Source organism: Sorex araneus, chromosome 8 (genome assembly GCF_027595985.1).
Source record: "Sorex araneus isolate mSorAra2 chromosome 8, mSorAra2.pri, whole genome shotgun sequence".
Classification (NCBI taxonomy): domain Eukaryota; kingdom Metazoa; phylum Chordata; class Mammalia; order Eulipotyphla; family Soricidae; genus Sorex; species Sorex araneus.
In genome coordinates this window covers 12,651,434-12,674,354 of record NC_073309.1, presented here as the reverse complement: position 1 = coordinate 12,674,354, position 22,921 = coordinate 12,651,434, and the positions used below count along the sequence as shown (strand labels likewise).

Here is a 22,921-nt window from a genome sequence, read left to right as displayed (position 1 = left end):
GTTTGAGATGCACGAATGCAGCCGGCACTCCAGGAATTCTAAAATTTTGAATAGGTTGATACAGTGGAGGTTTTTTTTTTTTTTATGTAGGAGTACTGCTATTTATTCAGCCATTAATTAAGCTGATTGAATTGGGCATGAGGAGACTTAAATTTTTAACTGACTTTGGGTTCTGGAAGCATCTTTGCAGCTTGCTGATCTCTTTCGAGATTTATTAATGAGTCTCTGGATCATGGCCAGTTAATGAGCTTTATTTGGCGCCAGAGGCACTATGTGAGTGTGACTGCAAGGCTCCCAGAACAACTGGGAGCAGCCCATCCCCAACTCAGGGAGAACCTGGAAATTTTGGTCACAAAACCTCACACCTGAGTTTTTCAACAGATTCAGCCCTGGATGTGGCTCCTCTCGAGCCTGTGGAGCCCAGCTGTGAGCATGGCGGCGATTGGAGGGTGGAGGTTTTCAGCTTCTGGGACTCTGGGTACCCGCCTGCCTCCAGGGTGCCCCAGATATTAGATCCAGCCTGGTGCAGGTCCAGAAGCATCTGCCGTGACTTTTTTAAAGAACATATTGGTTTGGTTTTGTTTTCTTGGGGGTGGGGGCTGTGGGGATGGTCACACCTAGCTGTGCTCAGGGGTCTCACCTGGCATTGTTCAGGATATTAAGTGATGTGATACCAGGGTCAGCCGTTTGCACGGTCTTAACCCCTGCACTGTCTCTGTGGCTAAACATATTGTTTAACCCATTTATAGTTTTAAATATTTTAATTTTTTGTTTGTTTTGGTTTTGGGCCATACCCACTCATGCTCAGGGTTGTTCTCCACACTCTCAAGAACCATGCAGTGCCAGGAATACTGCTCACACCATCTCTGGCCACTGCTGATTTTTTTTTTCCCGGGGAGTGACTCTTGGGTGCACAGGAATATTGCAGAGCATCCTAGTTTATAACAAAAACACATACAACTAACAGGCCAGTCTCACAGACCAGTTCTTTGTACTTGTTTTGTTTTGTTTTGTTTTCGGGCCCTCCCCAGCTGCACTCAGGGACTATTTCTGGTGTATTGCTCTGGGTTTGCTCCCAACGATTCTCAGGAGAGCATGTGGTGTCAGAGACTGAACTCTGCCCTGGCACTTGCAAAGCAACCACAGTAGCCTCACAGAGCAGTTCCTAACTTTTATTAAAGAAAATAAAGACTGCTATCTTCTATTTTGTTCTGTTTCTTTTTTGTTGTTTTTTTGTTTGTTTGTTTGGTTTTTAAGTCGTACCTATTGGTACTTAAGCTTACTATTGGCTCCTGGCAGTGCTCAAGGGCCCGTATGTGATGCTGGGGATCTGGGTGTGCAGGGCAAGCACCTTAACACCTGTCTGTCTGGATACCACCACCCTTTTAAAAATGTTTATTTCAGCTTGCTGAATTGATTGTATCTTGCTCACGGATGCAGACTTTCTTTGGAGGGAGGGAACACTCCACAATGACACCAAATTCGTCTGTGTTTATTTCTGGACTCCTACCTTAGTATTTTGATATTGTGGTCTGAAGTAGAGCTGAGGAGTTTATGTTTTTGTGTCCTAATAATTCCAGTGTAATCTTAGACATTTGGGAACTATTATAGACATAGTTAGAGTAAAAACTAGTTTATTTAATTGAAAGTCATCGCTACAACTTTTTTGAAGTAATGCCCTCTTAATTATTTAATTTTTTAGTTGATTTGGGGCCGTACCAGTCCGTGCTCAGGGCTTGCTGTACTGCCGCTTTGGCCCCCATACCCTTTCAATTTTTGAAGATAAGTCAACTCAACTATTTGGACTCCTAATATTTATATTATCTAAAAAAATCCTCCATTATACAAAAAAGAGTTGGGCACTATGGCAGATTAAGTTACCCTCTGGTTTGTTCCATTCAGTAGTGATATTGTCTTCTTTGACACAGACCAGTTTATCTCTGACTTGGAACACCAGCCGTCAGGTTCAGCAGAGAAATGGCCTAACCACAGTGAGCTCTCATATCCAGCTCCTTTCTGGAGAATCTAGAGGGTGAGTGTTGATCAAAATGTTTTTGGGTTTTTTTGTTTTTGTTTTTGTGCTGAAATCTGGTATTTGCATGCAGTGGCTGGATTTGCATGTGCTCTTTAGGAGGGAATATACCTGGGCACCGTCTTGGTAGGCCCACTCAGTATCTTTGGAGCTACACTTTAATGTAAGACTGCTTTTTATCTAACACTCAGTCTGTCACCTTTGCACTTGTTAATTTTACTCTGGGTTTGAATTTATGAAACCAAGCACAGAAAGGCCCAACTGTGTATTCTAGCTTGGATGCCGAGTAAAGTGGGTAAATGATCAGGCATATAAGCCAATTCCTTTCTGGGCAAGGTTGTTTTTGGTTTGTGGGGGTTTTGGGGGGTTTTTTGTTTATTTGTTTTTGCAATACCCGAGAATCCAACCCAAGGCCTCACAAACACAAGGCATGCATGTACTGCTGAGTCACATCCCTAACCCTCTGATCTGTTTCTCTTCATGAGCCATTATAGAATGAAATAAGTTAGGAAATTTTAAATGTTTGGCAGAGGCAACCTTTGACCTTTCCTAAAGGTCCTGTTCACACTTCTCATAGTTCAATCTGGGGCTTTATTTGGAAGGAATGTGTGAAGTGGACTGAGCGTTTCTGAGGGAGAGAGCTGGGCCTCACACCTCTTTACCCCAACAGCTCATTCACACCCCATTCTGCCACATATCTTCTTTGGTTATACCCTCAGAGTCACGTGAGAAATTATCTGATAGAAATTAAAAACATACAAATTGTAATTCTCAGAATGGCATTTGAATTTCATTTAAATGAAGTTAGATTTGGGAGGGGGCTTTAAAATCATGCCCACTCACTATCCAAATCTTGCTTGTTTTTTGGTTTGGGGCCACACCTGGTAGGACTGCTCTTACTTATGCCTGACACTGCGATCACTCATGGAGGTGCCTGGGAAATCCAATGTAGTGTTACAAGGCCCTACCTGCTGTGTGATCTCTCCAGTCCCCCAAATCTTTATGATGCTGAAGCCACGTAATGAACAGGGCACCAGAACACTGACTTCAGGAAGCCTGGTCTCATATCAATTTTGTCTGGTCATGAAAAAAAGAAATGCCCTACATAACTGTCTCTAAAATACCCCAGATAGTACAGGAGATAAATTGCTTTCCTTGTATGCACAGATCCCGATACCACATGGTCCTTCAAGCATCGCTATATGTAGCCCTGGCGCCTCCCCCCCTTTCCCCCCATTATTGCTGGCACTGCAGGACCTGAGGGCAGCACCACATCCTAAGTCCTTGGCACTGAAGCACTAGCCAGGTTGGCCAAGAATCACTGATGGGGCATGCAGATGACTTGAGCACTGCTTGGGAATTCCCCTAAAAAAATTCTCAGTATAGAGTCAGAGGAGTAGGATGCTTACTTTGCATGTGGCCAACCCTGTGGTTCGATCCCCCAACACCACATACAGTCCCCTAAACACCTGGAGCACTACTGTGGCACCTGGCTAGTCCCTCACCTTGCTCATGTTCCAACCCAGGTTCAATCCGCAACCCCACATCTGGTTCCCCAGGCCCTGCTGAGAGTGGTCCTTGAGTATAGAGCCATAAGTAAGCCCTGAACACTGCCAGGTCTGGCCCCAAAACCAAAAAGTACAATTTAAAAATACAGAGGAACAAATTAAACTGATAGATTCTGTATCTTGCACTGGCAGGTATACAGGGTCCATAGCATAGATGTGAAATGTGTTATGAAGGTTAATGGCTCCAGAGTTTTGTTTAGTCCCTAAAGGTAGTAGAATTGGGAGTCAGTAGAATATAAAAATGGAGATTAGGGGCCAGAGAGATAGTACAGGAAGTAAAGTGTTCCTTGCATGCAGCAGACCTGGTTTCTGTTCCGAGTACCACATACAGTCCCCCCAAGCACCACCAGGGGTCACTACTGAGCACAGAGCCAGGAATAGGCCCCAGAGCACCCAGAAATACCCATACGTACTCACCCCTACAAGAATTGGAGATTTAGGGGCCAGAGAGATAGTACTAGGGTTAAGGTGCTTACCTTTTACATAGCAGACACAGTTCAACACCTAGCACTGTATGTGGTTCCCTGAAGGTGTCCGGGAGTGATCGTTAAGCACTAAGCACTAAATGATCTCTAAGAGTCAGGAGTAACCCAGCAATAAGCCCTTGCTACTGCTGGGTGTGGCCCTGCCCCCACACTCTCTTTCTCTCTCTCTCTATGTATATATATGTACATATATTTATACATATAGAGAGATTATTCCGAGAAAATGTACAAAATAAAAATAATAGTGAAAAGGGGCTGGAGCGATAGCACAGCGGGTAGGGCGTTTGCCTTGCATGTGGCTGACCCAGGTTTGATTCTCAGCATCCCATATGGTCCCTTGAGCACCGCCAGGAGTTAATTCCTGAGTGCATGAGCCAGGAGTAACCCCTGTGCATTGCCAAGTGTGACCCAAAAAAGCAAAATAATAATAATAATAATAATAATAATAATAATAGTGAAAAGAAAATAATCTGATAAATCTGAAAATAACTCCTAAAATTCTTCTAAAGACACTTGAGTAAGTTAAAGACTGTTTTTGTTTGTTTTGCTTTGGGGCCATATCCAGTGGTGCTCAGGTACTCCCCAGGGACTACTCCCAGCTCTATGCTTATGGGTTGCTACTAGCAGTGTTAAGAGAACCATGTGGTGCCCGGGATCAAACTCAGGCCTCCTGCATGCAGAGCATATGCTCTAGCCCATTGTGTCATCTCTCTCTGTCCCAAAAGTAAGAACTAATTTTTCAAACAGTTTTGGTGAAAAGCTTTCATTGTTTTCCTTAGTGGATATTAAAGCTTATGTTAAAAATAAAAGGTACCTTTGGGGCTGGAGTGATAGCACAGCGGGTAGGGCATTTGCCTTGCACACGGCCAACCTGGGTTCGATTCCCAGCATCCCATATGGTCCCCCAAGGACCGCCAGGAGTGGTTCCTGAGTGCAGAGCCAGGAGTAACCCCTGTGCATCGCCAGGTGTGACCCAAAAAGAAAAATAAATAAAAAATAAAAATAAATAAAATAAAAGGTACCTTCAATAGTACAGTGAGTAGGGCATTTGCCTTGCACATGGCCAACCCAGATTTGATTCCCCCAGCCCTCCAGGAGTGACCCTTCAGTGCAGACCAGAAGTAACCACTGAGCACTGATGGGTGGGACCCAAAACCCAAAAAGTAATAATAATAATAAATTAAAATGAAGGGTGCCTTCTGATTGTTGTGCATATATTTCCATCATATCATGAGGTTGAAAACTGAAGTTCAGTGTAAAGTTTAAAATAAGGTAGTTTAGGTGCTGGAGCTATAGTACAGCAGGTAGGGCATTTGCCTTGCATGCAGCCAATCCTGGTTAGATCCCCAGCATTCCTTGTTGTCCCCCATACACCACAAGGAGTAATTCCTGAGTGCAGAACTAGGAGTAACCCTGAGCATTGCTGGGTGTGGCCTCAAAACAAAAAAAAGAAAACAAAAGAATAAAATAAAATAGTACCTGTGAATACATTCGATATGCCAAAAACTGTAACAAGAAGTCTCACAATGGAGACATTACTGGTGCCCGCTCGAGCAAATCGATGAGCAACGGGATGACAGTGACAGTTTAAAACTTGGGATGCTAGATCTCAAGCTTGTTCTCTTGGTTTTTGTTAAAATAGTTAAATTTTTTTCTGTGCTACTTTTATGTTGGTGAAGTTCATTTTTATTTTAATGTTTCTATAGGGAGATCCCAAGATAGAGTGTCTCAGCCACAAATTTCTCTCCTTAATTCCTGGAATTCAAAGCTCTAGACTCATTTCACTGCCTTGTTTTTTTGTCTCCTTTATAATGACAAATCAGTGTCATCTTAGCCAAAGTAAGGGTATGGGTAGGGGTCATCCAACAAGTAATGAGAGAGAAACAAACCTCTCTTTTGCTCACATTTTATTGGAGAAAAAAAAATTATAGATAGCCATATATGGCTACCAGGGGAAAACTAGAAAATACAATGTTTAACTGAATGGCCATGTGACTAGTTACCCGGGAAGAATGAATTATAACACAAGTCTAAGATAGGCATTTATTTTTATCTTTTGGGGTGGCAAACTAGATTTTATTAATGAAAGTTAATTTTTGAGTTAATGCCATAAACAGGGAAACTCACTTTCTTGTATTTAAGTTTAGATGGCATAAATCTTAGCAAAACTGCTGCAGAATAATGAACATAAAGTGATTTCTCATTCAAAGTCATTTCTGCTCCTTAATTTATGTATTTATTGTTCCTTCAAAATCTTATTCATAAAACTGTTCACCGAGAAAATTACTTATATCTTTACTCCTAGGCTCGAGGGAAGGAAAAGATGAATTTGCCAAACATTGATGAATGTTCATTGCAGTTTCAAGATGAAATAACATATAAGTGAAATATCCAGTACCCCAAAATCCTTTACAAAAAGGCTCAGGTGTTCCTGACACAGCCCTTTGGGATCTTGTGTACCGGCAGTGTTTATCTGCCTACTCGAGAGGCAGTGCCCTGGCTTGTCATTTTCTCACTTCTTGGTGTAGAGCTCCATACAATATCATGCATGCACATCCTCAGCCTGACCCTTCAGGAAGCTGTAGTTACTCTGATAGCTCATTCTTGTGAATAGAATTAGTATTCCATTGGAATAACTACAATAGTTCTTCAATAAAGGTTTGGCTTTTTAACAGCAAATAATGCTATTAATTCTGTTGGGTTGAACAGACAATCCAGGTGTTAGGGTGGTAGAACTTGAGGAAGGTGACTGCATAGTCTGCTAGATGCTGTGATCTACATGTATAAACATGGGGGGGGGGCGCGAATCTTGTTCCAGGCTCATATTCTGTATTATTATGGTTTTGTGCAACACCCAGTGGTGTTCAGGAGTAACTCCTAGCTCTGTGCTCAGGAATCACTCCTCATGGGGCTTGGGGGATCATATGGGGTGCCAGGGATTGAACCTGGGTCAGCCATGTGCAAGGCTGTTTAATCACTCAACCCCATTGTTCCTGACATTTAATTCCCTTTACTCTTTAAGGGAAGAGGGTTGATTAAATTGAATAGTACAAACAGCATATACTCATCCTAAATTGATGGAGGAAGTATAAAACGTCACACTTTGTCAACTAGGGTTTAAATAAATCAATAAGGGGCTGGAGAGATACAAGGGGTATTGGATATGATCCCAAAACAAGAGTGTATGTAGTAAAACAGTTCTATAATGTAAGGTAAAGGTAAAATTATTAGCAGTCTTGATAAATCATACTCGATCTTTCTTAGAATATTAGGATTTTTGCATCCTTGTGCCCTAGCACTGAAAAGCCACCCAGTTGGCATAGTATGGCAGTGCATGGTCCCCAGAACCCCCTAAGCACCACTTGGGAAGGCCCTCCCTTTTTTGTTTTGTTTTGGGGCCATACCTGGTGGTGCTCGAGGGTAACTCCTGAGGAATTATTCTTGAAAGTGCTCAGGGGACCATATAGAATACCAGGGATCAAACCCCAGTCGGCTGTATGCAGTTCATACCAGTACTGTACTGTGGTTCCGGCCCAAAGGCCCTCCCTTTAAAAAGCAAACAAACAAACAAACCAAAAAACCCAGGTAATGCTTGCAGTTTCATTTTCACCCTTTTGTTTTTGGGTAACCTGGCAGTGCTCAGGGGTTTTACTCTGCACTCAGGATCACTCCTGGCAGTGCTTAGGGATGCCAGAGATTGAACCCAGGGCAGCCATATGCAAGGCAAACACCTTATGCCCTGCACTACTGCTCCAGCCCTTCAGAAGATAACCTTGATCATCAAATGCACTTGGCTGGGAGATGGCTCAAAGCACTGGAACACATGCTTTGAATGCAGCAAGCCTGGGTTTAATTCCTGGCACTACATGGCTCCCCCGAACAGTACTAGGAGCAATCCTGAACACAAAGCATGGAGTAATTCCTGTGTAAGGAAGGGTTTAGCAAAAAAAAGAAACAATGTACTTACATGTGGTAGACAGCATTGGATATAAATCTTCATCTTCATTGTTTTCCTCAAAAAGACAAGAAAACTTTATACCAATGTGGTTTTTGATGATAATTGAAAGACTTATTGGGGGGTTGTTCTGGGGCCACACCCAGCAGTGCTCAGAGCTTATTATTGGCTCTCCATTCAGGGAATCACTCCTGGTGATCCCATGGGGTGCTGGGGATCATAGGGGTGCTGGGGATTAAACCCAGGTTGGCCATGTGCAAGGCAAGTGCCCTATCTGCTGTACTGACACCCCTTCCCTTTTTTTCTTTGTTTTTGGGGTCACAACCAGCAGTGCTCGGACACTACTCCTGGCTCTACAATCAGGAATTACTCCTGGCGATGCTTGGGGGATCATATGGGATAGTAGGGTTGAACCTAGGTCATCCATGTGCAAGGCAAATGCTTACTCAATGTACTATCTCTCCAGCTCTCTGGCTCTTTAAAGCATCATTTTTAATCATGTTGATGTTTTAAAATGTGACTTATGAGTTAATTAAAAGAGACTCTTAAAGTGCCTAATACATCATAGAAACCAATAGCAAAGCTAGATTCCAGGGGCTAGAAAGACAGTACAGTAGTAGGTGTTTGCCTTCTCACAGCCAACTGAGTTTGATCCCCAGCGTCCCATATGGTCCCCCTATCACTGCCAGGAATAATTCCTGAGCACAGGAACAGGAATAGCTGAGTGTCACTGAGTGTGTTCCCTACCCCATCCTACTCCCCACCCCAAAATAAGAAAAAAACGCTAGAAAAAATCAGAAATAATACAAGTACTGAGCACATAATAAAGTATACTTGTTGGTATAGGGCACAAATTAATCCCCAGTCTCAATGTTTATCTCATCCAAACTTTTGGTTGTCATTTATTTATTTATGAGGTGTCCTGTAGGAATTAAGAATGGAAAAGTCTCCTAAAGGAACTTTATCCTATCCTCTGCTCTAGAGCACAAATCTTGTGAGGGTAAGTATGAGCAGAAAGGAAGGCAAAGAGGGGTCTGTAAAAAACATGTAAAATATTTCTATTCACCCTGGGAACACTGGCTTTATTTTCATAGCTAACCGTGGAAAGGGACAATGTCTTTGAAGTTGAGCTTCATATGACAGTCACTAACTCACATAGTCACTAACCCCACTCCCTTTTCTTGTTTTTCAGTGAACGAGATCATTGGGAGAGACATGTCCCAGATTTCTGTTTCCCGAGGAAGAGGGGCGAGCAGGCAGCCTCCCCTCCCTGGTCCCGAGTCCCTGGATTTAGGAAGATCCGATGGGCTCTGACAGCCTTGGGCCACCACCATGTACTTCTCAGCATGTTTCTCTCCTTGGACCTTGGGTTTCTAACTCGGCAGCCTTCAGGACTCGTGCCAGAAGTTGGGATCATTGTGTGGGGAATGCAACGTTTCTCCACCTCAGGCCTTGGGTAGATTTTATAGACGAACAGGAACAGCAGAGGCTGTTTGAGCTTTGCTTTTTATATTTAAATAGATACTTTTATATGATGGGTGCTTTGAGTGTAAATGCAGCAGACTCCATTTCAGAGGTGCTGCTTTATGCAGGTAACCTGGTTGCTTAGGTAGGATTGGTGATTTGTACTGCTTTACGGTCATTTAAAGGGCCCTCTAGCTTTGATATTTTTAAAATAAGAATTTTTGATAAAATCTTCCACAGGCAAACAACAACAAAATACCCTCAGCCCATACTATGCCTCAGAAACTCAGCATGTGTCCTGAAGCCTTCCATAGACTCATAGGAAATAAAGCCAAATGTAGCTCATACTTTATAAGAGTAAATTGTTAGGTAAAATGAAAAGAGACCATTCCAATCATTGAAATGTTGGAATAGAAAAAGACATTCCAGAGCATAGCCTTTCTGCCACTTTCTAGGTACAGTTTTCCTGCAATTTCTCCATTACCAACACCATGTGGAAATAGCTTTTTCCCCCTCAGGGCCTTGGGTCAGATAGATGCTTGACAGGTGACTTTTCCGGGTCAGGCTGTGAGCATGGGAGTTTGTTTCCTGCCATCCTGCAAACAAGAAGGCTACTGAGTGCTCTTCCTATTTGTATCCTGTGGATTCATATATTTTCCAAGTGGGAGCATCTACATTTTGCTGCTCTTTAACCTTAGAAGCCACAGTCTCATCTGGGTACCCTGCCTTGTTGGTTCTGTCTTGCCTCCAGAAGCAGACTGTCAGGAACTAAGCACAAATGAGAATTGCTGCAGGTCAGTAGCATAGAAAATGAAGGACTTCACATGGGACACGTTTAAGAGCCACACTGGCCTGGAAGGTTAATCCCTCATTCTGTTTACAGCCTAAAATTATCCTGGCTTGCCCTGTCCCTTCTGTGTGGCCTAAAAATTGGCCTTTTCCCTAAAAGGGTTTTAGGCATATTTTAAAAAAAGAAAAATCAGCGGGTAGGGCATTTGTCTTGCACACAACTGACCTGGGTTCAATCCCTGGCATCCCATATGATCCCCTGAGCACCGCCAGGAGTAATCCCTGAGTGCAGAGCCAGGAGTAATCCTGAGCATTGCCGGGTGTGACCCAAATAGCAAAAAAAAAAAATCCGCATCATCGACCTGACCCTCCACACCAAAGATTCCCTGGTGCTGCTGCTGGTGAAGCTGGCACCCAAGGCAGGGGCCAGCAACAAGCTCCAGCCTGCTGTCTAACCAAAGGAGATGCCCAAATTGGGTGCTATTTTCAAACCCTGCCCAAACCCCTCACCTTAATGGGACCCCAGTTCAGAGCTCCTCAAGTGTGTTTTCCTTTTGAAATTTGCTTTACTTTTTTCAGGATGTAAATTTTTTGAGTACCTGCATGTGAGAGAAATTGCTGGGCCGATCAAAGGTTTAAGATTATTTCAGGTCATTTCATTATGGGCCAGAACTCTCCACTGAAGCCCAGTGAGATGTATGGGGTATTAGCCCAGCTCATTGCCCTGTTTTATCTAGTCGGGTAGAAGCTATTGACCCAGCATGAGGCACTGTGGGTGGGTCTTTTTTCTTTCTTTTTTTCCTTAAAGAAACCAATGATGTTTTAGATTTCTTCCCCCTCAAACTAGAGAGAAATATTCTGCAAATTACTCTGGTCTCACTTGGAGCTGGGTGAGTCATTAGATCTCTTTTGAAAATGAGCTTTGTGTCAAGTGTGAATAGTGAGACTTGCTTCAGGGCCTATGTTTGGAAGCCCACAGCTTCCTTTGGATGGGCGGGTGGGTGGGGGACGTGTGTCAGGGGACAAGCTGGCCTCTGAGCTCCAGAGAACTGGCCAGACTTACTTCTCCCCAACTCTCTTGCCCCTGGTGTAGCTGCCTCACATGGGGTTCTTGCAAGTTTCTTTTGCAAGACTTTGGGGGATGCTCTACTGCCCTCCAGAATAAAAACCTCTATGATTCAGAGTTGCTATGCACCAAGTTTTGATGCCTTTTAAATACCTTGATGCCTGTAGCACTAGAGATGCTTTCCTATTTAAAATAAAAAGTTAAATTTTAAAATAGAGCTTTGTATACTATATAAGCAATTTTATAAGAGCTTTGGTGTAAGAGTCTATTTTTTTGGCTTTGTAGATAAAAACTTAAATTTTGTGCAACCTAGTGTCATTAAAGCACACATCCGATGGACTATGCAAATTTCTAATAGCAGCACCAAGCAGCCAGGCCTGTGTGTGCACCCTCACCCCGCACTGCAGCCCTTTGAAGAAGGGGGAAGCAGCCTTTTGCTTATTGGAAGTGCAGAGAAACATAGCTGAAGAAAGTAGAAAAAAGGAACTGGATGATTTAAGGTTCACATGTGGTGCTGCTGCCCCGGGCTGCACCCATGTCTGTTGGGTCTGGCAGTAAAGCCCCATTTGGAATATTCGGAACAGAGGGTCTTTCAGACTCATGATTACAACCATGTATTTCAGAAAATGGATGATGTTCAGTTGAGGAACTGGTTCTCAGGTATGTTTACAGCACTTGGGATTGTGTTTTCTTGTACAGTTTGTATTTTAAAACCTTTCATAGGAGTACAGTGCTCCTTACACAGACACAAAGGGAAGAGCCAGCAGTTCAAGCTCCTCAGTTAACAGTGCTGAAATAATAAACGGTTAACAGGTGAACAGTATTGTTGAAATCTGCCTGAACTTTCGTCCGCCTGGGGTTGGTGTGGAACCCCTTGCCCTGGGACCAAAGCTAAGAGCACTTCAGCTTTGAAAATACCCACTTGAGGGGCTGGAATGATAGCACAGTGGTAGGACATTTGCTTCCCATCTGGCCAACCCAAGCTTGATCCCTGGCACCCCATATGGTCCCCCCTCCCCCCAGCACCACAGGGTGTTGCCAAAAAATATGTTTGTGTTCATGTATTGTGTATGTCTGTGTGTGTGTGTATATATATACACACATACATAGTATAAATTTATGTGTGTGTATATATATACACATATATGTATGTATACACATACATGCATATATGTATGTATGTATATACATATATATATGTGTGTATATATATACACACACATAAATTTATACTATGTATGTATCCACTTGGTTAGAAACCTTTATTTTACAGGAGAGTTCCAAAATATTTCCAAAGCTTTAGTTTTACACCTCTGATGGGTGCAAAGAATATTCCACAATGTCTGCTGAGTTTAGGACAACTGGCCTGTCCAAGGTGTATATGGAAATTTAAAATTTAAAATTTAAATTTAAATTTAAATTAAAAAATTTAAAATTCCCTTTAAAATTCAAGCCTGAGTTTTTGTGTGGGGGACTCCTGCCCCCTAGTGTCCCTCGGAGATACTGCAGCCCAGTTCATCAAATACTGTTTTTTTGCCATGTGATAGTCCTTGTGAGAAGCTGGAGGGAGTTTGATAGAACCAGCCTTGGCACAACATGTCTGCTGAGGTCCGAGTGTCCCGGAAGCTTGAGCCAGTGCTCTGCCTCCTTCCCCTTGCCAGAAGGGACAGGGAAAAGCAGATCGGGATCTTTACTCAGAAGCCCCCAGGAATCATACATTGAGGGTACCAGGGCTTGTATTTTTCAAAAGAAGTGCTATGGACCTGTTATCCTCACAGAATCCATGGGCATCACAATCGCCAGAACATACCAAAGTTTTTCTGGTGCCATGCAGGAGGCCCAGATCAAGCCATCGGGAGTAGAATCGCACCATTCCACCCCCAACCCTGCATTCCTGCAGGGTCAGCCATCATCTTTGGGTGAACAGGCAGAATAGTAGATGGGGCTGGAGCTGAGATTCCTCAGTGCCTTCTGAGAGCTTCCACAAGCCAGATAAAAGCCACTGGGTCAAGGGTGCCAGTCCTCTGGATGCAGGAGAGACGTTAGCTGAGGTATCAGCCAGTTCTTACCTCCTAGCTACCTCGCCTACAAACACACCCATTCTTTGGGGGCTTGTAGCACAGTGCGAGATGGGTCACCAACCGGCATCAGACTGGTATAATCATCGGGGGCTAGCTGCAGAAAGGACAGAGAGTTAGGTCAGGGAGCACCAGGGAAGCCACGGCCCAGGCTCTCCAGCCGCGCCTCACCTGGTAAGCCTGGAAGACGCTGAGCAGATCTTTCATACCGGCCGTGTAAGGGATTCCCTGCATCCGGACCAGGGCTCCCGGCTGGGATAGCACTGAGGCAGGAGCAGAGGCCAGGGCTGCAGAGGGCGTGGTGAGGTAGCCCACAGTGGTGGGGGACACAGGGGGGCTAGGGACAGAGGCAGTGGTTTAGTGGTGCAGTCCCACCTATAGCCTTGACCAAACCCCGCTTCCTGCTTCCCTCTGCCCCGTGTTTCTTCTCTTCATATTCCCTTGCTTCTATACTTTTTTCTTGTCTTCACTCCGACTTTTAGATGGCATTAGCCAGTCCACATCTGTCATTCCCTTGTCATAGCAAATTAGTACAGCGAGTAGGGCTCTTGCCTTTCATGTAGCCAACCTGGGTTCTATCCCTGGCATCCCCTATGGTCCTCCAAACCCTGCCAGGAGTGATCCCTGAGTGCAGAGCCAGGACTAAGCCCTAAGCATGTGTGAAAAAAATAAAAATAGAGTCCAAGGGCCAGATATTTTGCACGCTGGAGGTACAGGTTCGCTCCCTGGCACTGCGTGGTCCCCTCAGCACTAACAGGTATGACCCAAGAACAAACAACAACAGACATTCAAGCTCTAACAGACACTAATTGTTCTGGCCCAGAAAGGAGGTTTCGACCCTGCCCTAAGCCAGGACGGGACGGGAGCGCCCCGGCAGCGGGTACCTGGGGTAGTACGCAGTGTAGTTCATGTAGAGCTGAGTGGCTGCTCCCGGGTAGTAGGCAACAGGGGTGGGGGCAGCAGGCACTCTGGTAGCCGGGAGCAGTGCCGAAGAGGGGTACAGAGCTGCTGTCTCAGTAGAAATGAGTGTTGGGGTGGCCTGGAAGGTGGCATAGGTGGGCGGGGAGAGGCCTAGAGACAGAAGGAAAAGTTTATCTGTAGGAAACCCCTTACCCCACGGGGGCAGCCAGACAGGAGCCCCCAGTGTGTTAAGTATAGAGGCTGGCAGCCTAACCCCTCCGTGCCTCCTTCCCGGTCCCTATGTCACTTACAGGGCAACTTGCAGGGTGGAGGGGACATGCCACTGCGGCCCAGGGCGCCCCCCATCAGCACGCGGCTCATCTCCTCTGTGGAGCAGGGGACCACCTCCACGTAGCGCTCCTTCATCACTTTCTTATGGCAGCGCTGAGTGGCGGCTAGGGCCCGCTCTGCTGACGTCATCTGAATAAAGGCATCTCCCGAGGGCCGGCCCTGCACGCAGTCTGGTAAGCAGCCTGTTATGTGCGCCACGCACCCCCGTCCTGTCGGTATCCCCACAGAAGGCGGCAGCCTCACCTGCTGGTTGAGCACCATGTGCACCCCATGGGGCCGGATGTCGGCCGCAGCCTCGCCCAGAAAGCTCAGGATGTCCTCGATGGTGGCTGTGTAGGGCAGACCTCGGAGGCGGACACAGTCCCTCCCAGTCCCGGTTGGCAGCGGGAAGGGGATGGGGAGCAGCGGCGGCGTCAGGGTGGGAAGGAGTGGGCTGGAGGCATAGCGGTTCAGGACCTAGTGAGGAAGGCCGTGACAACCAGTCAGACTCACGGGGCGGGAGCGCAGGGAATGGTGGCGGCACCAGGAGAAGCCCACGGTCGGAGGCAGCCCTGGAGGCTCACCTGTTGCACCTCGGCAGCCGTGCTCCGGAAGAGTTCAATGTACCGCTTACCCAGCATGCCCTTGTGCCTGCCCAGGGCGGCCTGTGCGAGCTCCTCACAGGCAAAGAGGGCAAAGGCGTCGCCGGTGGGCCGGCCATCGGGGTGGCGGACAAAGAGCAGCCCGTCGGCACCCCCCGTCACTGGGCACTCCGGCCCCAGGAAGTCGAGCACGTCTGCGGGCCCGGCAGAGAAGGGGAGTCCTCGCAGTCGCAGGATCACCTGGTCTTCCCGGGACAGGAAACGAGCCACTTCTAGTGATGTGCCTTTGGGAGAAAAGGCAGTTGGCCTGGGAGTCACCGGCCGACTTCACTGTTCCCTTCCAAAAATATCTCCCTCGACGCTGACCCAAGAACACAAAGGCCTGGGGTGCTGGGGGCGGGGGTGTGCCTTGAACCAGGGGAGCCAGGTGTTGCCGGGGACACTCACCCCCCGCGATCTTGACAAACTCCTCTCCCGTTGCTTTATATACCTATGGGGACAGTGGGGGGGACAGTGGGAGAGCCCGTGGGTCTCGGGCCTGGCCGAGCTCTGCCCTGCTCCTCTCCGTGCCCAGAGCCCCACCTCGATGTAGCGGACGCCCATGTGGTGCTTGTGCCTCTGCAGTGCCAGGTCCCGCTGCTCGCTGTCCACAAAGCGGATGAGGGCCTCGCCGTTCCTGCGGCCCTGGGCATTGAGGCACAGTGCTACCCCACCCCTGTGGAGCCAGTACCATGTTAGTGCCTCAAGTCGGCTCGCCCTCCTGGACCCGCCCCGCCGGCCGTACCAACCTGGCGATGTTGAGTCCTTTGAAGAACCGCGCCACGTCCTGATCTGATGACTGCCAGGGCAACCCACGGGCCCGGACCACAGTCTCGCTGTCCACCACGTCGGACTTGCTGCTGTGGGGACCGGACAGAGGGTCAGAGCTGCCCAGCTGTTACCACCCCGCCCCTGCCTGCACACTCACCAGGGGCCTGTCTCATACTTCTGCTTGACCACCTCGGGCGTCGAGAACAGTTGACCTGAGAGAACACGGGAGGGGGGTCAGCAGTGTCCGGTGGAGGGAGTCTCCCACCAAACTGCAAAAAGGAAGCTGAGGGCGGTGAGGCTGGGATGAGGGCCTCATGGTCTCGTAGGAACCGTTGAGGAAAGAACTGGCAGGTGTTGACCCCACCCTGAGCAGTGAGGCTGGACCTTACCACTGGGGGCTTCAAGTAGGTGGAGAATGACAGCTACCATTGTCTTCACTTCCCAGACCCCAAAGTCATCCTCGGTGGCATCTGTCTCTAGCCCCAAGTCTGCAGGCAGAGAGGAAAGGACAGTAAGGAGACCCCTACACAAGACTCCCAGAAGAACCCTGATCCTAGTCATGTGGACGCAGATGTCCCCCCCAGGATGCTGCGGAATCCCAGCAAGCACCTGTCTAGGCCCGGTTCTATGCACCTGATAGGTCTCCAGCCCTGACGCGGGTAGGCATGTGCCCATATCCCCGGCGCCCAGCGCAGATGTGCCCCCCAGGGACTGGGCAAATAAGGGACACTTGTCTGTGTTCCTGCCCCGCCAGCACACACCTACTCACGAAGCCCGCAGCCACCCCTCCACCCAGGCCCCACAGGACCACAGGTACCCTGTGCCATGGCGCCCACGGTGAGGTCCCTAGCAGGGCAGGTGCCTGGGTGCTGGGCATGAAACTCTCTGCGGAGGTCGTAGAAGGAGAAGAAGGTGTCGGGGAGCACCAAGTTCTGGGGGCACAGGGGAGCAGGGGTTAAGTGAGAGGAACAGAACTGCCCATCCTACCCTCCAGCACAATGGGCCCCGCCCTCTGAGGCACCTTCAGTCAGTGACGTACCTTCCTGGAAGCCTCGGGGTGCAGGACCTGTCGCAGCAGCTGCTGCCCGTCCGTGCAGAGCGTGTAGGGGCCCCCGCCCAGCAGAGCCACATCCCTGCTCACCAGCTGTGAGAACTGGGGACAGAGAACGGGGAGAGACACTCACAGCTGCGGGGGCAGGAGGGAGGGCGGGCGGGCACAGGCTGCAAAGCTGGTTCAGCCAGATGTTCAGCTCTCCCCTGCCACAGCCACGCCCGTTTCGGGCCTGGCCGGGTCCCCATTCTTCACCCCCACCCCCCCAGCCCCACCGGGTGCGCTGTCACCTTTCCCAGGCAAAGGGGTGCAATCATAGATCATCACCCAAGCCCCCATCACAGCCATTCCAGACTCCTGGAGAGGAGCCAGAGCAAACACCTGGTGGAGTGGGACAAGCAGGTGGGAAGGGGCGGGGCAAAGCAGGTAAAACCTGTCCCTGACCAGGAGGCGGCGGCGTCAGACAGGTGGGGGAGGCCCAGTCCTGCCTGAGGCCCGACTGCTCATGGTCAATGGCAGCCCCGCCTCTAGGTTTGACCAACCAAGGCGCAGAGAAACCCAAGGACAGAACTCCACACCTGGACGCCAGGGGCAGTATGAGCTTTGACCCACACCCTATCGACCAGCTGGCACTGAGCTGTTTGCTCACAGAGGGGTGGCACTCCTGAAGCTGCCCGGCCCCTCCCCCGCCTCTATCCCAGCTCCAGAACAGAGAGAAGCTCTAAGCCCAGGCCCATGAACCCCAGTCCGCAACTTAGCAAGCTGAGCCTGGCCACCCTGCTCTCCTTGGGATACCTCCATGTGGGGGCTAGCCCCGGAGCCCTTGTGGAACACTCAGATTCACGCTCTTTGTGCCTCCATGTCCTCATCAGAAACCTCCAAAGTTCCCGATGGAACTGGAAGATGAAAGAATTTGTGCGGGTAAAGCACTTAGATGCATTACACTCGAGAGTCCAGCGCCGGGTGAGCTCAGTGGGGAAGATAAGAAAGAGAAAACAGCCAGGGGGACCGCCCCCCACTTGAGTCGGGGCCGGGAGGCACCCCGGGCTTGGGCTCTGGGAGGCAGGTAGCCTTCAGGCGGGGTCCGGACAGCGCCCACGCCTGGCCAGCCTGGCCGGGGCAGGCCTAGACGAGCAGTTTACACCTGGCGGCGTCTGCCCCGGGGGTAGACACCGCCCTCCGCCCCCGCTCCAGCGTCTCCCGGGCGGGTGGGTGGGCCAGGGACGCGGGCCGCACGGTCCGTGACCTATGGCCAAGTACAGGGCCCTGGGCCCTTTGGGCTTCCGGCAGCTGCCCTGGGCAGGTTCCCAGCGGCGTCCCAACCCCGCTCCCGCGTCGGCCGGCAGTTTGGGAGGGGTCTCGAAGCCCGGATCCCCACCCCCTCAGTAGGAGTGGAGCCCTGGAAGGACTGAGCAGACGCCCTGGGAACGGCCGGCACACAAGAACACGCACACGCGGGAGTCGCCGAAAGTTTCAAACAACAGAAACCCGTCCTACCGCCCGGGCCAGTTGGCTGCGGCGCGCCAGGCCTCGCCTCCTGCCGCCGCTCCCGCCGAGGAATGCCCCCGCAGCCCCCGCCGCCGCAGCCCTACCTGCACCCACCGCGGCGCTCACCTGCTGCAGCACCTTGTCCAGCGGCTCGGCCTGCGCCAGGCTGTCGGCGCTCAGGCCGCTCGCCTCCCGGCACTGCGGGCTGAGTGCGGCCGCCTCGGCGCGAACCAGCGACTTGTGCAGCGTCCCCACCTGCGAGCAGCCGGGGAAAACCGGTCAGCCCCGGCGGCCCCCGCATCCTGCCGCTCCCGGGGTGGGAATCCGGGCGTCCCTCTTGCACCCTACCTGGCGGCTCCGCGGCTCCACCACTTGCCAGACCAGAAGGATTAAGTCGGTCTCATCGGAGCCTAGGTCCGACCCCAGCGCACCGGCCGTGGCCCCGAACAGTACGACCAGGGGTCCAGGACTGGGGCCGGGGTCGGTGGCGGAGTCGGCGGCGGGATTCGGGCCCGGCGACGGGGGCTGGGGTGGCGGCGCAGTCATGGCCGCAAAGCAAAGGGGGCGCCGGGCCAGGCACACGCGGACCGACGAGGCGCACGCACGCACCGACCGACGGGACGCGGAGCAGCCTGGGCGGGACACCGTGTGTCGGGGGCGGCACCTGCGGCCCGGCAGGCGCAGTGAGAGCTGCAGAGACCCGCCCGCGGCGGCCTGCGGGGCGGGGCGGGGACCGGCCCCCGCCTCCTCTGCGAGTTACCTGCCGGCCCCGCCGACCACGTGACCGAGGGCAGCCCGGGGAACCGTGGGGGAGGGCCGTCAGGACCCAGCCCGGGACGCGCGCGCCGCCCCCCCTCTAAGCCCCGGTCCTGGCGCGCGCTCAGGACCTGGACTGCCCTTGCTCCGCGAGTCCTGCCCGGTTTCTGGGAGACCCCACCCACCCCCACCCTCTAAGGTCTTGAGGCCGCCCAGGATCCCACAAAGACCGCGGGCCTTGTGCAGTCCCTGAGGTCACTTAGGGCTTTTGAAAATCACCGAGAGACAATCGAGGGGCCTGGGGAGGTCCCTACAGGGAATCTGGAGTGACATTAGTCACCAAAGGGTCAAGCGGTCAGCGAAATTAGCAGGTACCACGCAGAAGCCCGTGAGGGGTCACCAGAGTTCCGTGGGGGGGAGAAGGCGGCGGGGACCCGCAGAGGTCATTAGAGCCGAGGATGTGTGTATACGCGCGGGCGCGCGGCGAGGGATCGGTCATCGGAGGTCACAGGGCAGGACCCGGCCACACGGGTGCGAAGGCCGGGCTTTGCTCAGCTCAGAAATTGCCCACGGTGCCAAAGCGCGGTGGTTGCGCGCCAGAGTTGCGCAGACTTCGGAGTTGCGGCAGGGGCAGAAGGTGCGCCCCGCTGCACTCCCCTAATCCTCGAGAGCTGCACTCTCGACCCGGCCTAGATGTACACCCCTACCCTGCCTGGGGACTCCTGCCTCTGGTCACCCCTCCCCCTGGACACGAGCTGTTATGTGGAGATGCGAGCGCGCCGCGGGAAGGAGTGGCGCGCGCGCGGACCGGAATCCTCCTTCCCGTCTCCGTCTAGCACCGACAGCGCCGGTGCCCCTTGCTCCCTGCCGAGCGCGGGGCGGGTCCTTCACGGCCGCCCGCGCGTCTCTGAATGTCCCCATTTGGGGGATTGAGACACTGAAGAATCCCGAAGGAAAAGCCTGGAGGAAGACGCCTAAACGGAGTCGCACCGAGTGTGCTTCCGGAAAAGCTGGGCGCTGAGTCCCGACCTTCGAACAATGGGAAGAGCGAGGAAGGCGGGTGTGGAAGGGGTGCCTCCGAGTGCCCACGGAACCCCCAGCCCAGCGTGTCCCCATTTGCGGGGAAAGAAACTGAGGCGCCTGGGACGAAAGTGATTCGCACCGGAACCCGGAGTTCAGTTCGAGAGAGTGGGAAGAAGACCCGTCTGGCAGCGGCTCGGGACAATCAGCGTTTCCCTCTGGGGAGCAGACGGGTATTTCCCCGCGAGGCTCCTCTCCCGGCCGTCCACCCCGGCTCTTCTTCTGTCCCCACCTCCGGCACCTCTAAGCCAATCAGACCCGGCGGGAGGCGGGGAAACGTGCGTCTCGGGCCCCGCCCTCAGATAAGGCTGGAATGTCAAATATTTGTTCGCGGGGCGGGGCGCGACGGCGAGGTGAGGTGAGGCCCCGCCCCTGGCATGGGGCGCATGCGCAGAGCGGCGGCGGCGCGTCTTCCTAGCTACGCCCCCGCGCGCCCCGTCCACTCTCCAGACTCCTTAGTAGCGCCCTTAGGCGTGCCTTCCTCCTACTCCGGCTCCTACAGCTCTGAGCCCTGGTGGCCCATCCAGGCCTTCCGGTACCTGTGGATCTCGCCTTTCCTGGTGCCCGGATTCGTATAACCGGACCTTCGCCTTAGGCTCTGCCCCAGTCAGCCGGGTCCTCTGGGTCGCCTCTCCAGCGGGACACCTTTGACATCCCCAGGTGCGTTCCCACTAGAGACGCGCCCTGCACTCAGGCCTGCCCAGATCCCTGCTGGGTTGGAGCCTGGAACTAGGGTTTGCCACCGTGGGTGGCTTCCCCAAACCCTGGTGCACGGGTCTGGCTGCCTCTACCCACTGGACAGAAATAAAGTAATGTTAGGGGGCCGGAGAGATAGCCCATCGCATTGAGCACATGCTTTGCATACGGGAGACCCTGGTGCTATCCCCGGCCTGTTAGCATCGTGGATAGTGATCCCCGCACCCCACCAAGCGCTGCCAGGTGTGCCCCTCCAAAAAAAAAATCTTTAAAAAAGATTAGGAAAGCAGTAAATATTAGGATTCCTGCTTTTCTGAGTCCCTTACTCATCAAGACGTCTTTTTTTTTTTAATTTTTGGGTCACACCTGGGGATGCACAGGGGTTACTCCTGGCTCTGCACTCAGGAATTGCCCCTAGCGCTCAGGGGACTCTATGGGATGCTGGGAATCGAACCCAGGTGGGCCGAGTGCAAGGCAAACGCCCTACCCGCTGTGCTATTGCTCCAGCCCCCAAGTGTCTTTATTTTCTATTGTTTGTTTGGTGGCCACATGACTGTACGCTGGTCACTCCTGGCTGGGAGGACCATATATGGTGCTGGGGATCCAACCCAGGTGGGATCCTAGCCACTGTACCCTGGACCCTTCTAAATCACTCCTGTAATATAAACAATCCTTCCTCCTTTGCCCCCGCCTTCTCTTCTATCCCAACACTAAAACAAATTCCAACACAGTAAGTAATCTACTTAATTTTGTGGTGCTCTGGAGCCGAAGCCATAATACAGCACAAAGTATAACACACAGTAGATCTGAATTTGGTTCCCAGAACCACAGATGGTTCTCCCAGCCCGCCAAGTGTGGCCCCCAAACCAAAACCAACATAAGGGTTGTTTTTTTTTCTTTTTTGCATTGCTGGGGTTATGGGTATAAGGTTTGAATTTTACTTATATCCCACCCCAATAAATGTTTTATTTTGATTGTCTCCTTACCCACTGCCCATGAGAATATCAGATCCTCAGGACAGGCTCGGAAGTCGTAGCTCCTAAAACTAATGGAGAAAAAAAAATGAGTTAGACAGTGTTGTTTCATCTGCTGTGAATATCGCACTCCAATCTCCTCAACACTCTTCCACCATTGCCTCACAGAGACACTCTTCACCTCATTATGTCTGGGGTGGGTGTCCCGACACCTAGTGATAATGGAAAAAATAGACCTTTGCCCACATTTCAAACAGGCTGACACCAGAGAGCAGGGGCTGCCAAGGGGCAGCTAAGTTTGGGAGACACGACTAACCAGGGAGTGCGTTTGGGATGTCCTTGAGATGGTCACCATCTCACTTGGTAACCTTGATAACCTGGCAATGTCCTCCAGATGTGCTCATGCCCTTGAGGTGGTCCGGACCCTGCTTCACAAAACAACATGCCTGGAAATTTCTGTACTCTCCCACCTGCTGCCCGCACATGCCCTCATCCCCCTTTAGATATTCTGTAAAAAGAATGCTCTCGCCTTTGTTCTGGGCCCAGTCTTTGGAGCAGGCCTCTGCTGAGTCCACCGGTGTGAAATTAAAGCATGTTCTCTCACTTCTCAGGGATACTGCTTGGTTTTTCTCTGGCTGTTGATAAGAATTTCCACAACGCTAGTACTCAAGGGCTTCTCCCACCTATCTTGAGGGTCCATCCCTACAGTGTTGGGTGACCCACCGGGCCTGGCCAGGCAGTTGCAAAGCATTGCCCGGCTGGAGCGATAGCACTGCGGTAGGGCATTTGCCTTGCAC

General features: G+C 50.9%; 2 protein-coding genes across 4 annotated transcripts in view; one reads left to right on the top strand and one right to left on the bottom strand.

Moving 5' to 3' along the window:
* NFATC3 (nuclear factor of activated T cells 3) overlaps positions 1-12,177 on the top strand; it is a 102,744-nt gene extending 90,567 nt beyond the window's left edge. Inside the window, exons 10-11 of one of the 2 annotated variants that reach the window (XM_004600579.2) lie at positions 1,929-2,032; positions 9,233-12,177. In XM_004600579.2, the coding sequence (XP_004600636.2) occupies positions 1,929-2,029 (101 nt within the window). In that variant the 3' untranslated portion in view covers positions 2,030-2,032; positions 9,233-12,177. The remainder of the gene's footprint in view (positions 1-1,928; positions 2,033-9,232) is intronic. The other variant, XM_004600578.2, reaches the window with a different exon arrangement.
* Positions 12,178-13,154: 977 nt separating this feature from the next.
* ESRP2 (epithelial splicing regulatory protein 2) lies at positions 13,155-19,316 on the bottom strand. 2 transcript variants are annotated; one of them, XM_055146012.1, is made up of 15 exons: positions 18,967-19,316; positions 18,745-18,873; positions 17,119-17,232; positions 16,897-17,011; positions 16,469-16,567; positions 16,237-16,291; positions 16,058-16,195; positions 15,852-15,984; positions 15,717-15,759; positions 15,252-15,553; positions 14,932-15,144; positions 14,649-14,847; positions 14,322-14,508; positions 13,609-13,774; positions 13,155-13,534 (listed from the first exon to the last, which is right to left on the bottom strand). In XM_055146012.1, the coding sequence occupies exons 1-15, from the start codon at positions 19,162-19,164 to the stop codon at positions 13,445-13,447; spliced, it is 2,181 nt and encodes a 726-aa protein (XP_055001987.1). In that variant the 5' UTR covers positions 19,165-19,316; the 3' UTR covers positions 13,155-13,444. The 2 variants fall into 2 exon arrangements, with proteins under 2 accessions (XP_055001987.1, XP_004600634.2); XM_004600577.2 differs by having other exon boundaries at positions 16,058-16,168.
* Between the last annotated feature and the right edge of the window lie 3,605 nt (positions 19,317-22,921).